A 13,737-nucleotide genomic window follows, 5' to 3' on the forward strand; every position below is an offset into this window, starting at 1 on the left:
TGTGTTTTTAAAAAAAATAGGAACCCCCATTCTTTATTACATATTCATGTAGTACATAAAGAAATATGAATGTTTTAGTTGGACCACTTTTTTAGCTTTGTGATAGATGGCGCTGTAATAGTCACGAACACTTAAGTACGTGGTATCTCATAACATTCCGCCAGTGCGGACGGTATTTGCTTCGTGATACATTTCCCGTGTTAAAATGGACCGTTTACCAGTTGCGGGAAAGGTCAATATCGTGTTGATGTATGGCTATTCTGATCACAAAGCCCAACGGGCGTGTGCTATGTATGCTGCTCGGTATCCTGGACGACATCATCCAAGTGTCCGGACCGTTCGCCGAATAGTTACATTATTTAAGGAAACAGGAAGTGTTCAGCCACATGTGAAACGTCAGCCACTACCTGCAACAAATGATGATGCCCAAGTAGGTGTTTTAGCTGCTGTCACGGCTAATCCGCACATCAGTAGCAGACAAATTGTGCGAGAACCGGGAATCGCAAAAACGTCGGTGTTGAGAATGCTACATCAACATCGATTGCACCCGTACCGTATTTATATCCACCAGGAATTGCATGGCAAGGACTTTGAACGTCGTGTACAGTTCCGCCACTGGGCACAAGAGAAATTACGAGACGATGACAGATTTTTTGCATGCGTTCTATTTAGCAGTGAAGCATCATTCTTCAACAGCGGTAATGTAAACTGGCATAATATTCACTATTGGGCAACGGAAAACCCATGATGGCTGCGACAAGTGGAACATCAACGACCTTGGCGGCATTATGGGAGGAAGGATAATTGGCCCCCATTTTATCGATGGCAATCTAAATGGTGCAGTGTATGCTGATTTCCTACATAATGTTCTACCGATGTTACTACAAGATGTTTCACTGCATGACAGAATGGCGATGTACTTCCAACATGATGGATGTCTGGCACATAGCTCGCGTGCGGTTGAAGCGGTATTGAATTGCATATTTCATGACAGGTGGGTTGGTCGTCGAAGCACCTTACCATGGCCCGCACGTTCACTGCATCTGATGTCCCCAGGTTTCTTTCTGTGGGGAAATTTGAAGCGTATTTGCTATTGCGATCCACCGACAATGCCTGCAACATGCGTCAGCGCATTGTCAATGCATGTGCAAACATTACGGAAGGCGAACTACTCGCTGTTGAGAGGAATTTCGTTACACGTATTGCCAAATGCATTGAGGTTGACGGACATCATTTTGAGCATTTATTGCATTAATATGGTATTTACAGGTAATCACGCTGTAACAGCATGCGTTCTCATAAATTATAAGTTCACAAAGGTACATGTATCACATTGGAACAACCGAAATAAAATGTTCAAACGTACCTACGTTCTGTATTTTAATTTCAAAACCTACCTGTTACCAACTGTTTGTCTAAAATTGTGAGCCATCTGTTAGTGACTATTACAGCGCCACCTATCACAAAGCGAAAAAAAGTTTTCGTTTGATGCTTATTTCGTGAGATATTTGGCCCGGTCACGATCAATGGACCACCCTGCATATAACGGTGTATATACAGGGTGATTCAAAAAGAATACCACAACTTTAAAAATGTGTATTTAATGAAAGAAACATAATATAACCTTCTGTTGTACATCATTACAAAGAGTATTTAAAAAAGGTTTTTTTCCCCCCCCCCCCCCCCCCCCCCCCACTCAAAAACAAGTTCAGAGATGTTAAATATGGCCCCCTCCAGACACTCGAGCAATATCAACCCGATACTCCAACTCGTTCCACACTCTCTGTAGCATATCAGGCGTAACAGTTTGGATAGCTGCTGTTATTTCTTGTTTCAAATCATCAGTGGTGGCTGGGAGAGGTGGCCGAAACACCATATCCTTAACATACCCCCATAAGAAAAAATCGCAGGGCGTAAGATCAGGGCTTCTTGGAGGCCAGTGATGAAGTGCTCTGTCACGGGCTGCCTGGCGGCCGATCCATTCTCAGTGCCCCATATACAGACATTGTGACGGTTGACTTTCCCGTTAGTGTGGAAAGTTGCTTCATCACTAAACACAATCTTTGAAACGAAAGATTCATCTGTTTCCATTTGAGCAAGGATAAAATCACAGAAATCGATTCTTTTAATCTTATCAGCTGCAGACAGTGCTTGAACCAATTTCAGAGGATAAGGTTTCATAACTAACCTTTTTCGTAGGACTCTCCATACAGTTGATTGTGGAATTTGCAGCTCTCTGCTAGCTCTGCGAGGCGATTTTCCTGGGCTGCGAACAAATGCTTGCTGGATGCGTGCTACATTTTCATCACTCGTTCTCGGCCGTCCAGAACTTTTCCCTTTGCACAAACACCCATTCTCTGTAAACTGTTTATACCAACGTTTAATACACCACCTATCAGGAGGTTTAACACCATACTTCGTTCGAAATGCACGCTGAACAACTGTCGTCGATTCACTTCTGCCGTACTCAATAACACAAAAAGCTTTCTGTTGAGCGGTCGCCATCTTAGCATCAACTGACGCTGACGCCTAGTCAACAGCGCCTCAAGCGAACAAATGTATAACTAAATGAAACTTTATAGCTCCCTTAATTCGCCGACAGATAGTGCTTAGCTCTGCCTTTTGTCGTTGCAGAGTTTTAAATTCCTAAAGTTGTGGTATTCTTTTTGAATCACCCTGTACTTTATGTATGTAAAATGATGAATAACGATGTATTCCTTTATGTAAGTAAAGCGGTGATCAATCTCCATGTGTTTTATGTACGATGTATAAAAAATGGGTTACCTAAGATATTATAGTGGCGCAATGAGGGCACACACTTAAGCTTCCTAGTACAGTCACTGGATGGAAATGGTGCTCCACACAGAGCAAAACAATATCTGTAATCTGTTTACACACCAAAACGGCTACCAGTAGCCTGTAAACAGTAATGTGCCACTGCAGTTTAGTGCACATGTGACTAGTGATGGGCTAACGAACATGAGTGTCTACTGACTATGTTGTTTTATGACATACGGATAAGTGTGCTCGCACTATGCAACAGCGTCACCAATGTATTTAATAGTAGTGACAAAGACATGTAAATGTGTCAGCTCGTTTTAGGTTAACATGGCCTAATAGCCATAACATGTAATTATTAGGCAATTGCATTTTTCATTTTGTGTTATCAGCCAAATACTAAGATACACAACGATTTTGTTAAATAATTTAAAAACATTCTGTATTTTTTAGCTTCACTTGATAATGGCCTAAGGCTGAAATTTCAATCATGAATTATAGAAAGTGTTACAGTCACTGGTGTAAATATGCTGTCTTGAAAAAGAAAGAAAAACTTTACCATTGTTGCCACACATTGGCGAACAGTCAGCTCGGCTTCAACAATTACCGAATCAGTTGTGTTGCTATATCCTTTCACTAGCTCCTCTACTGCGACAAACAGAAGTTAGATTCATTACTGAATACTGCAGAATGCCACGTGATGACCCAGTTTAGTGTGATTCTGCACCATGTAGTCCTTGTGTATGCAGTTCATGCTTGCACTGTTCTCCAAAGGTAATGCTGTGATCACTTGAAGATGCTGTAATGGGAGTTTAACCAGTTTACTTTGTTGTGGGGTTTCTTGTCTGTAAACTTTTTAGATTGGGAATGAAATTTTAATTTGTGAAATAGAAATGTCAAAGTTCTCTTTATTTGTCGTCTTGTAAACATATTGAAATTGGATTGTTGTATGATGCTCGAATTTAAAAAATATGCGGTTTGTTAGACTGATAATAGTTAAAAAACTATATAACTTTAAATAATGGCCAACATAAATCCCTAGGGTTTGCATTATACAGATTTATAATAATTATTTTTGTAATGCTAATATTCTTTTTATATTATGTGGATTCCTCCAGAAGATCCGTATGTTAAAGCAGATTCAAAGTAGCCACTGTGGGCCACTCTTCTGGAATCAATGTTAATTGCAGAATGTTGTTGTTGCAAAAGCAAGACTCAGTGTTTTGCCAATTCATGTATATGTAAGGTCTGTGACAGATTTTTTTCAGCAACTTGAAAGTCCTCTGATATTTTAATTGTTTGGTTTTCAATGGCATCAGTATTTCAGTAAGATAAAAATGTATATAATTGTCTAAATTAGTAGGATTTTGATTGCAACGTTTGAATGAAATTGAAGATTAAATCCTTTGTGATAAGTTTTGGAAGGGAGAGTAGCTCAAAGGAAACAGACACAAATCTTCTTTTCTATACGACCATCCTCTGCATTTATCACAGATGCAAAAGACCTTTGTGTGCTGGGCTCTACACAGCTGAACTGTTTCAGGGAAGACAGAAGAGACTCGCCGGTTCTTTGTTATCACCACCGCCAGCAAACCAGAATCAGCAATCTACTGTGAAAGTGATAGAACTGGGTGATATCGATGACGGTGAGTCACCATCGACCAGGAAAAAGAGAGAGTCTGATCTGGAGAGTATAGAAACCATACGCACAACCACTCCTATAGCCAGGAAGCTCTCGCGCTCGTCTAGGTCCTCTGTCGAATCTGTTGAAGACACCTCTCCTAGTAAGAAGGTGAGTAATCCAGAATGGTGCCTGTTGTGACTTCATACCATTTATATTGTCTAAGTACCCTGACAGGAAAAAATTGTAACACCAAAAAATAATTAATGTAGACTGATGAAATTTCGGGAATACATTTGTGTAGGTAATATATTTAAGTGATGAACATTGCAAGATCGCAGATTAATGTAAGGGCAAGATAAGGCATTGTAAATGTGAAATGCTGGTACATTAATAACTGATGTAACTGCTAGAAAGTTGAATGCAAACATTTGTGCATTATGTTGTATGGGTGCTGGATGTCAGTTTGTGGGCTGGAGTTCCATGCCTGTTTCACTTGATCAATACAGGTAAGGTTAACGCTGTTTGTGGATGACAATGGCGTTGTCGTCCGATGATGTCCCATATGTACTTGATTGGAGACAGATCTTGTGATTTAGCAGGCAAAGGCTGTATGTTTACACTCTGTACAGCATGTTGGATTACGACTGTGGTATGTGGTCGAGTGTTATCCTGTTGGAAAATACCTCTGGGATGCTGTTTGTGAATGGCAGCACAACAGATTGAGCCATCAGACAGGTGTACAAATTAGCAGTCAAGGTGTGTGGAATAACAACGAGAGTGCTCCTCACTTCATAAGAAATTGCACCCCAAACCATAACTCCAGGTGTAGGTCCAGTACGCGGATTGGTTGCAGGCCCTCAACTGGACTCGTGCCAACCAACAGAAGATCGTCACTGGAACCAAGGGAGAACCAGCTTTCCTCAGGGAACACAACAAACCTTCACCCTACCCTCCAACCACTGAAGTCACAAATGACGGTTGTTTGGGGTTGATGGAATGCGCGCTACAGGCATCTGGCGAATTTACAATTGCGCTGGCAGTTTCATGTTGTTGTTGTTGTTTACAGAAAAGTGATGTGTAGTTTTCAGTCTGTTTTTGATAGATGAGAAAATGTGTGTTCATGACATAAGTAAATAAGAATAAAAACTATGAACTGGCTTAACTAATATTGGTACCATAAGTAAGTGTCGTGCACAGCAAGCATAGACTATTGTAAGGAGGAGAGGAACACAGTGATCAGTCGCAATCCCTTTGGTTTTTTATTAGTCTTGCACATCCAGATTTCAGCTGTGAATAACCATCATGAATGCATTAGAGTGAGTTATAATCCAACAAACCCACAGCAGTACTTTACTGGTGTATAGGCAGAAGGAAACTGACTATACACCAGTAAAGGTGTATGGTGACATGTACTGCGGCAAGTTTGTTGAATTGTAACTTACTCAGATGCCCTGAAGATAGTTACTTACAGCAGAAATCTGGACATACGAGAATAATAATAATAATAATAATAATAATAATAATAATAATAATTAAAAACAATGGGAATGCAACTGATTGCTATGTTCCTATCCTTGCTTATGAAATGCCTTGTTTTTGCGTACTATCTTAATGCCTAAATTATATTGGCAAGAACTGGTTGAATTAAAACCTCTTCACCCAATACTATGGAGTAAATGCACACAGACATCAGACATAATGCTGTCAGCAACAAGAGTGTCAGTCATAGGTAAAACTTTATGCATTTTAAGAATATAATGTAGCAAGTGCTGAGTTAGCAAATCCACAGTACTTATGAATTATGTGGTTATGTATTAAATTGGATGTCTTATACTGGAATGCCAGGCAGATAAAAATTAGAACAATAATTCCTCTGGTAGCACAGATTAATTTTTCAGCTGGAATCCCTCATGTCGATTGTGCAGGTTGTTCGCAAATTGTATTTCCACAGCTTGACAAATTCCAAGATTCGTGCATCACATACAAGCCACATTCATCCCTTTACTCACTCTAACAAGGTGCCGACAGAAAATAAAAATTCTCGTTTCAAACTGAAAAATGTATGTAACTTAGACTATTACGAACAAAAAAACATTTACGTAACTTAGACTATTACGAACAAAAAACATATTAATGTACTATTTAGCAATGAAGAGTTTAGTTTGTCTTTCGGTGATTTTGATGTGTTGGTTTGTTGTTAAGTGATTTTGATCTATTGGGAAATTGCTTTTTATGGAAAGTTATAAAATTTAGATTGTAGGTAATTTTGAATATTTCTTAACTTTTTTAAGTTATAGCCCTGAAACTCATACAGCAATTAACTATTGTCATTCTAGAAGATCATATAAAATTTTGTAACTGTTAGTATATGATAAATGACTGTATTAATTTACAGGTTGCTGTGTGATTTAAACAATCTGCAAAGACCAGCAGAGCTGACAGATGACAGCTTTTCAGAATGCATTCTGTTGGACATCTGGCCATTATAATTTATGTTACAGCTTTGCAATTCTCAGTGCATATCACTATGCAACAGTTGGACATGAAAAATTCTTACAAGAATGCATCTCACCATATCCACATAGAATTTTCATGTCACTGGCCAGGACCGGTGAATACTTCAAGAACCAAAAAATGTGACAAATGCGATTTTCACACGGTTAAGCAACAGTCTTCACGTGACAGCCACTTTCCTCTTTGTTGACCGATGGCCTCATAGGAGCACGTTTTGTCCTCCACGATGAAGTCCGACAAACAATCCACGTCCATATCAGCTGCCTTACCAAAGTTCTGGGATGCGTGTATGTGCTACTCTTCTGCTCAGATGTCAGCAGATGTGGAGCAGACTTCACACACTCACAACTTCACACTTCTAAATTGTCAATCGTGATACTGTAGATAGTGTGTACAGCAATATTGAATCACCTGTGATGATTTTGACCCTGTTTCATCAGTTTCTATTAAGTAGCTGCCATTCAAAGTTCACATTTTCAACTTTATCCATTTTCAGAAGCTTCTGTTTCCTTCTTCTGTGTAGTGTTGATTTCCACGTTTAACTCCATTATAACATTAAATTCAGACATTACTTCTATGTATTAGATGTTAACGAATTTCTCTTTTTCAACAGAGTCTTTATTGCTATTGTAAGCCTGAAGTTTATATCTTCTCAAGGCTTTTCAGTTTCTGCTTTGACTTGCAAACAGCAAGACCCTTCTGCTACTTTAAATGTCTCATTTCTTATTCTAATTTCCTCAGTGTCAGCTGACCAAATTCCGTTACATTTGTTTTAACGTAATTGATGTTCATGTCTTATAACCTCTTTTAACTTTAATTATCTTTCAAAATTTCTACTTGCTTTTATTTCTGCTTGCTCAAGGTACAGAGTGAATAATATCCAGTAAAGGCTACAACCTCGTGCCGGTCCCTTTTCAGCTACTGCTTCCCAATCATGCCTTTTGACTAGTAGCTACAGTGCAGTTCCCGTACAGATTGTAAATAAGATTTCGCTGCCTGTATTTTATCCCCACTACTTCCAAATGTCAGAGATTGTAGTCCAGTCAGCAATGTCAAAAGCCTTATTTAAATTTACAAATGGGATAAATGTAAGTTTACATTTCTTCAACCTATCTTTTAAGATAAATCCTAGGATCAGTGCGGCCCCCACAAGTTTCTACATTTCTCCTGCTCAGGAACTTGGTGCAGTGCAGGAGAGCTTGCAGTCCAGCATATGTTTTTAATACATTATTTTGTGACATTTTAACTGAGCACGACAACTCTACAGCTGTCTTTATGGATGGGTCAAAATGGGGGCTCCATTGGATGCTCTGTTGTTTTTCCTGAGCATGTCCCCATGGTCCAACTGCCTTGAGACTTCACTGTCTTGACGCAGAATTATATGCTATATATGTAAAGTGATGGTGGATGGGAGAGAAAAGAAAGGAAAGGAAAGGGAAGGGAAGAGTTTACTGATGTCAGCTGCATAGGGAAAATATGCAGAATCAGTGGCGACAAGTGAAAATGTGTTTTTTTTTGGACCAGAGAGAAGTGGCAGCCATGCCTTTATTTTAAGTGACATTCAAATGAATGTGGTGATACTTTAAAGGTTTTGTGACTTGTCCAGCTTGTTTCCAAAAATTTTAGAGAATTTTTCTAAATTGCTGACAGGATGATAGGCTCAGCCTTGATTTTTCTAAGTGGTCAGCTAGTCACATTTTCCTGTGCTTTTCTTTTAGTTCTTCTGTGTTTTTACTTCTGTTTTAATCCCATGCCCAGCACCTTTCACCCTTCTCCAGAGTGATTGTGTGGATCAACTTGAGGTGGCGGTGAGTGAATGAGAGTCATTTTATAGGTTTCCTTTTCATTGTGTATTTATCCACAACTGTTTCTTTTAATATGCATAAGGGCACTGATAACCTGGGAATTGAGCACCCATAAGCTCCAAACACACACACACACACACACACACACACAGAGGTCAGTAATCTTTGACTATAGCTGGGCCGCTGAAACATATCACTTCAAGTTCACACCACAAGCGCTGTAAAGTTTGTGGTATGATTGACAAACAAGTGAGGAACATGACGCACTGCATCTTCTGAAGCAGTTACAGAACAGCAATAAAAGCTGGTTCCAGCATCAATGATACCACATTGCTATATGTTGTGTGCAACTGCCTGCTTCTGCGTTGTGCTGTGTTACTGCCTTGACTGGAGTTTCTGTTTATTAAAGAATGTCATCAAAACAACTTTATTCACCAAGTGACAGTCCATTGCACTATGGAATGCCATCAAATAGTCAGGCTTTGGAATTGCTATGAAGGAAGTATGCGTTTCATGAGCAAGAAATAGAATTTGTTTCTGTTCATGGGTATGCTTCGGTTCCTACTGGTAAAATCTTAGACCGTACCTCAAAGACTCTAGGACTTGGTCAAAGAACTGTTTCAAGAAAAGGGATGCTACTTCAGGACTTGCAAGATACCGAAATAAACAGTGTGGGGCAAAGCTCCGGTGGAGAAAGCATTGTGTTTTTAAGTACTCGTGGAAAGAAAAAAAAGCAGCAGCATCAGTTACCAATCATGATTCATTCCAAACCAATGCTATTCATTGGCACATTTCGGATATTATAGTAGGAAGGAATACTCGACAGTAGTGAAGTTGCTAATTCCATTAAAAGAATGTGAATTTTTCTCAGGAGGGGACCACATCACTGAAAATGGTATTAAAAAGTATGGACTTCCACTTAAAAAAGTTAGATGGATGACTGTGCTCTGTTAAATTCTTCTTGCATGTTAGAGCTCATTTTCTGGTTCTCTTCATAATCACATAAATTTTAAGGACACACAGGAAAACGATGTAGCAGCACAGTATGAAACACTTTCCTAAATGAAATGTTCAAAATGCCTCTGATTGCAAAGATACATGCACCAACCCACCATCGACTAAACAGCTGGATGCTACGTCCTTGATGGTAGTAGAGCAATGACGCTAGCCTCATTTCTACACAAGCAGTGAAATGAGTTATACATCACCATCACCTTCATTCCACTTGAACAGCAAATGCGAACAGTGAACGTGAAGGTGCTTTTACATCTGTGCACCTTGCAGCTAGTCACTGTGCGGCTGTAGTTTGCCTCACATAGAAGTAGATGTGCCAGTGTGAACACAGGTGTGAATGGAATCAATTTCATGCACATGTTGAGGGAGAGGCATGCACCTATACCCACGTGCCTCTACTTACGTGTGGGATAAGCACAGTCACATAGCGACTAGCCACAAGGTACACAGGTGTAAATGCACCTTAAGAATTACACCTTACTGTAAATTGTAACCAAACATAACACAGAGCGTATTTTGAATATTTCATGCAAGAACACATTTCATGTAATGCTAGTGCATTATGTTTGTGTGTGTTTCCTACGACTAATGTGTTTATGAAGAGAAGTAGAAAATGAGCTTGATACGGAAATAAAATGTTTCCAGACCCATGTTAATATAAAATGTTTCCTTTTGTATGTCTGAGGAATGTTTCCTGAAAGTTCAATCGTACCTTTTTGTTACACCTGTATGTCACATTCAAACCATTACAAAACTCATTTTCAGCTGTTGAGTTTTTGTTCATGGTATGCAAGGTATGCTTGGAAACTAAGATTTTTTGGGGCACAGAGTTTGCTCACATCGTCAGTATTTTCTTCCATGGATCTGTCACATCATTCACCTGTTAAGATTTGGTTGCTTGTTCATCCAGTTGGCACAATTTGTAAACCAGTTACATGCTTACATTTATAACTTTTTATTACACTATGTTGTTAAAGATGCCAGTTTGAAACTTTGGTGCATTCTTTCGACAGTTGCGCCTGGAAACAGAAGCAGGCTCACCGCCTCCCGCCAGCTCAGCTCCCCACAAACGACAGTCCCTGTCGCCGGCAGCAGCACATGTGCCTGTGAAGAGGCAGCGGGGATCCTCCGGACCTTCTGGCGACACTCCAGACGAGCCCCTGGAAGTGGTCCCTCCTGCTGCAGGTGTGGAACGCCTCCGCGCTGTACTGGGTCCTGACATGTCTATCAGTCTGGCGGGCCATAGGACACCCACGCACGACGAGTCCTCCGGTGCTTCGTCTGAGGATGTACAGATAATAGAGGTGGTGGAAAGGCAGCCGCTCAAACCACCCCAACCGCCCCCAGTTGATGCCTTTGATGACAATAGCTCACAGGTACATGAACTATCTAGATATGTGAAATTTATATGATCTGTATTTGGAAATAAGAAATATATTAAACAAATTGGGGAAAAACACAGTGCTTCAGTTGTAATTTGTTTGTTTGTCTGGTAAGCTGAATGCGTATTGGTTGCATTGGTCTTATGCTGATTCGCACTCAACATCAATGGAACAGAAGGTAACATTGCCTTCAAATGAAGGCGTGTGTAGGTTCAGTGGGTGGTGGAATACCACTGTGGAATGGATGGGAGATATAGTGGGTAAAACATTACTCATTTTGGGGCACAGCGAGAAGTAGTCGAAACCCTGGCGGAAAACGCAATTCAGTTGCTCCAGTGCTGGGTGGTACTGAGTTACGAGGGGAATGCTCCTCCGTGGCCAGACAGTCAAGACTTTAACAAGTGATGGGTGACCGGAGAGATAAGGCACAGGAGATCTGTTATTGTACAAGATTTGGAGGGTAATTATAGTCTGTGAAGACCTCCGTGAGACACTAGGTATATGTCGACTGCTCATCTCTACAGATGCAACGGCCACGGGTTGGTAGGCTGTATGGAAGGGACTTCTCGATAAGGAAAGGGTCAAAGTGGAAGTATTGCTGGAGGTTGGTAGGTTTGATGTAGCAATCTTGGAAGTGGAGGTCAACATCGAGAAAATTGGCTTGTTTGGATGAGGAGGAGCAGGTGAATTGAGTAGCGGAGAAGGTGTTGAGGTTCTGGAGGAATGTGGATAAGGTGTCCTCACCCTTGTTGTATATCATGGAGATGTCATCAGTGAATCTGAACAAGGTGAGGGGTTTGGAATTTTAGGTAGTCTGAAAGCATTCCTCTATATGGCCCGTGAATAGGTTGGCACAGGATGGTGCGATGTGGGTGCCCATATCTTACCCTGGATTTGTTTGTAGGTGCTGCTTTCAAAGGAGAAGTAGATATAGGGATGTTAGTGTAAAGGGAGATGGCATCAGTGGTGACGAGTAGGGCACCATGTGGTAAAGGAAAGCGAGCTGTCTAGAGTCAGTGGAGGAAATGGTTGGTATCTTTTATACAGGAGGATATGTTCCTGGTAAGAGGATGAAGGTGTTGGTCTACAAAAGCAGAGATTTTCTCAGTGGAGGTGCAGTAACTGCCAAAAATGGGATGTGGACTTGTGGACTTTAGGAAGCATGTAGAAGGTGTAAGCATGGGGAGTGGGAGGGGTGAGGAGAGAGATGGACTCCGGAGAGAAGTTCTGGGATGGAGTCACTGTGACAGGGTTTGTAGGTGGATGAATTGACAGCTGGTGGAGTCTTTCTGCAAGTTAATCTTTATGGTTCAAAACAGCATTGGTGGAGCCTTCATCAGGAGGTGGAATTATAAGGTCGGGGTCAGTTTTTATGTGGTGTATTGCAATTCTGTCTGTGGATGTAAGGTTAGCTTGCGTGGTGAGGGATTTGGGGAATGATGATGATGATGCAAGGTAACACAGGTTAAGAAATTCTGGAATGTTAATAGCGAATGATCTGGGGGCAGTGGGGGTGAATCACGTTTGAATGCAGGAGTGAACTGAGTTAGGCAGAGTTTAGCATTGGTCTTTGGATGAGTCTGATTGGCAGGGCTGGTGGCAAAAAAGTGTTTCCACTGTAGGGGCTGGGAATAGAACGACGACAGAATTTGGGAGTGGGGCAAAAGGTGAGGCGTTTGGAAAGGGCTGATACTTCTGCAGTGCTTAAGGCTTTTGGAGAAAAGGTTAATGATTGTGTTTTGGTCTGGTTACGTTCAGAATTCAGTTTTTGTTGGTGGGAGTGAGTTTTTGGGGGTGGGATAAATGAAGTAGGTCTGCAAGGCAGGGTTTGTCAGCTTTGAGGAGATGTGGGGGAGGTTTGGAGGTTGTTGTAGAGGTGGTGGATAGTGGTAGTCCAAGGTGAGAGTAAGAAGTGAATAGGGTGGAGAGTTTTTGTAGGTGGCGTTTTGCATGCTGCTCTAGTTCCTGGATGGCAAGAGTTTCAGTATCTATTATGGGATCCAGGAAAGGGTTTGCAGCTAGAGATGGGTAATTAGATTGGTAAGGCCATTTTGGGGTTCCATGAGCCAAACGACAATTTAGGAACAGTATGTGGGACTGAGTTCTGGCTGGAACTTCTTATCTTGTTGCAGATGGGAGGAGCAAGGATTCATGGTGGTGGATAAAAATGCGTAAAAATATTTTAATAACATGGAAATATGCCCAAAAAATTTCGCACAAATACACCAAAACAGATGGAAAAAAATCACGAAAAGGATGAAATCAATGAAGTATGGGGAAATCTGAGGGAGTAGGCGATTGTGAAAGACAAAAACCAACTGAAATCGATGTGAAAACACTAGAAGATCAAAGAAAAAAATAAGTAAAACTATTGTAATGTGGGTTACTGGTTCATGGGTGGGTATGTGCGTAGAAGGGGGTGGCAGATGTGAATAGATTAGGTGATGTTATTACGTGCGAACTGGAATAGAGAGGAGAAGAGGTGGGAAGGGGGTGAGGATGATATACAAGTTCATGTGGCACAGGAAGGTATAGAAAATATTTGAGAGTACACAGTTAGAGTGATCAATTTGAAGTTCTAGGATTATGATATTGACAGGAGTAATGTGGGATATGAGAC

General features: G+C 40.8%; 1 protein-coding gene across 7 annotated transcripts in view; it reads left to right on the forward strand.

Moving 5' to 3' along the window:
- LOC124551368 (titin-like) overlaps positions 1-13,737 on the forward strand; it is a 260,732-nt gene that overhangs the window by 12,439 nt on the left and 234,556 nt on the right. For all 7 annotated transcript variants that reach the window (XR_006967830.1, XR_006967828.1, XR_006967829.1 and 4 more), the window contains exons 2-3: positions 4,322-4,570; positions 10,749-11,111. Coding sequence is in view for 3 of the 7 variants with exons in the window: in XM_047126404.1 (XP_046982360.1) it covers positions 4,322-4,570; positions 10,749-11,111 (612 nt within the window). In the remaining 4 variants the exon portion in view is untranslated. The remainder of the gene's footprint in view (positions 1-4,321; positions 4,571-10,748; positions 11,112-13,737) is intronic.

The sequence above is a fragment of the Schistocerca americana genome, chromosome 9 (assembly GCF_021461395.2).
Source record: "Schistocerca americana isolate TAMUIC-IGC-003095 chromosome 9, iqSchAmer2.1, whole genome shotgun sequence".
In the NCBI taxonomy this organism is placed as follows: domain Eukaryota; kingdom Metazoa; phylum Arthropoda; class Insecta; order Orthoptera; family Acrididae; genus Schistocerca; species Schistocerca americana.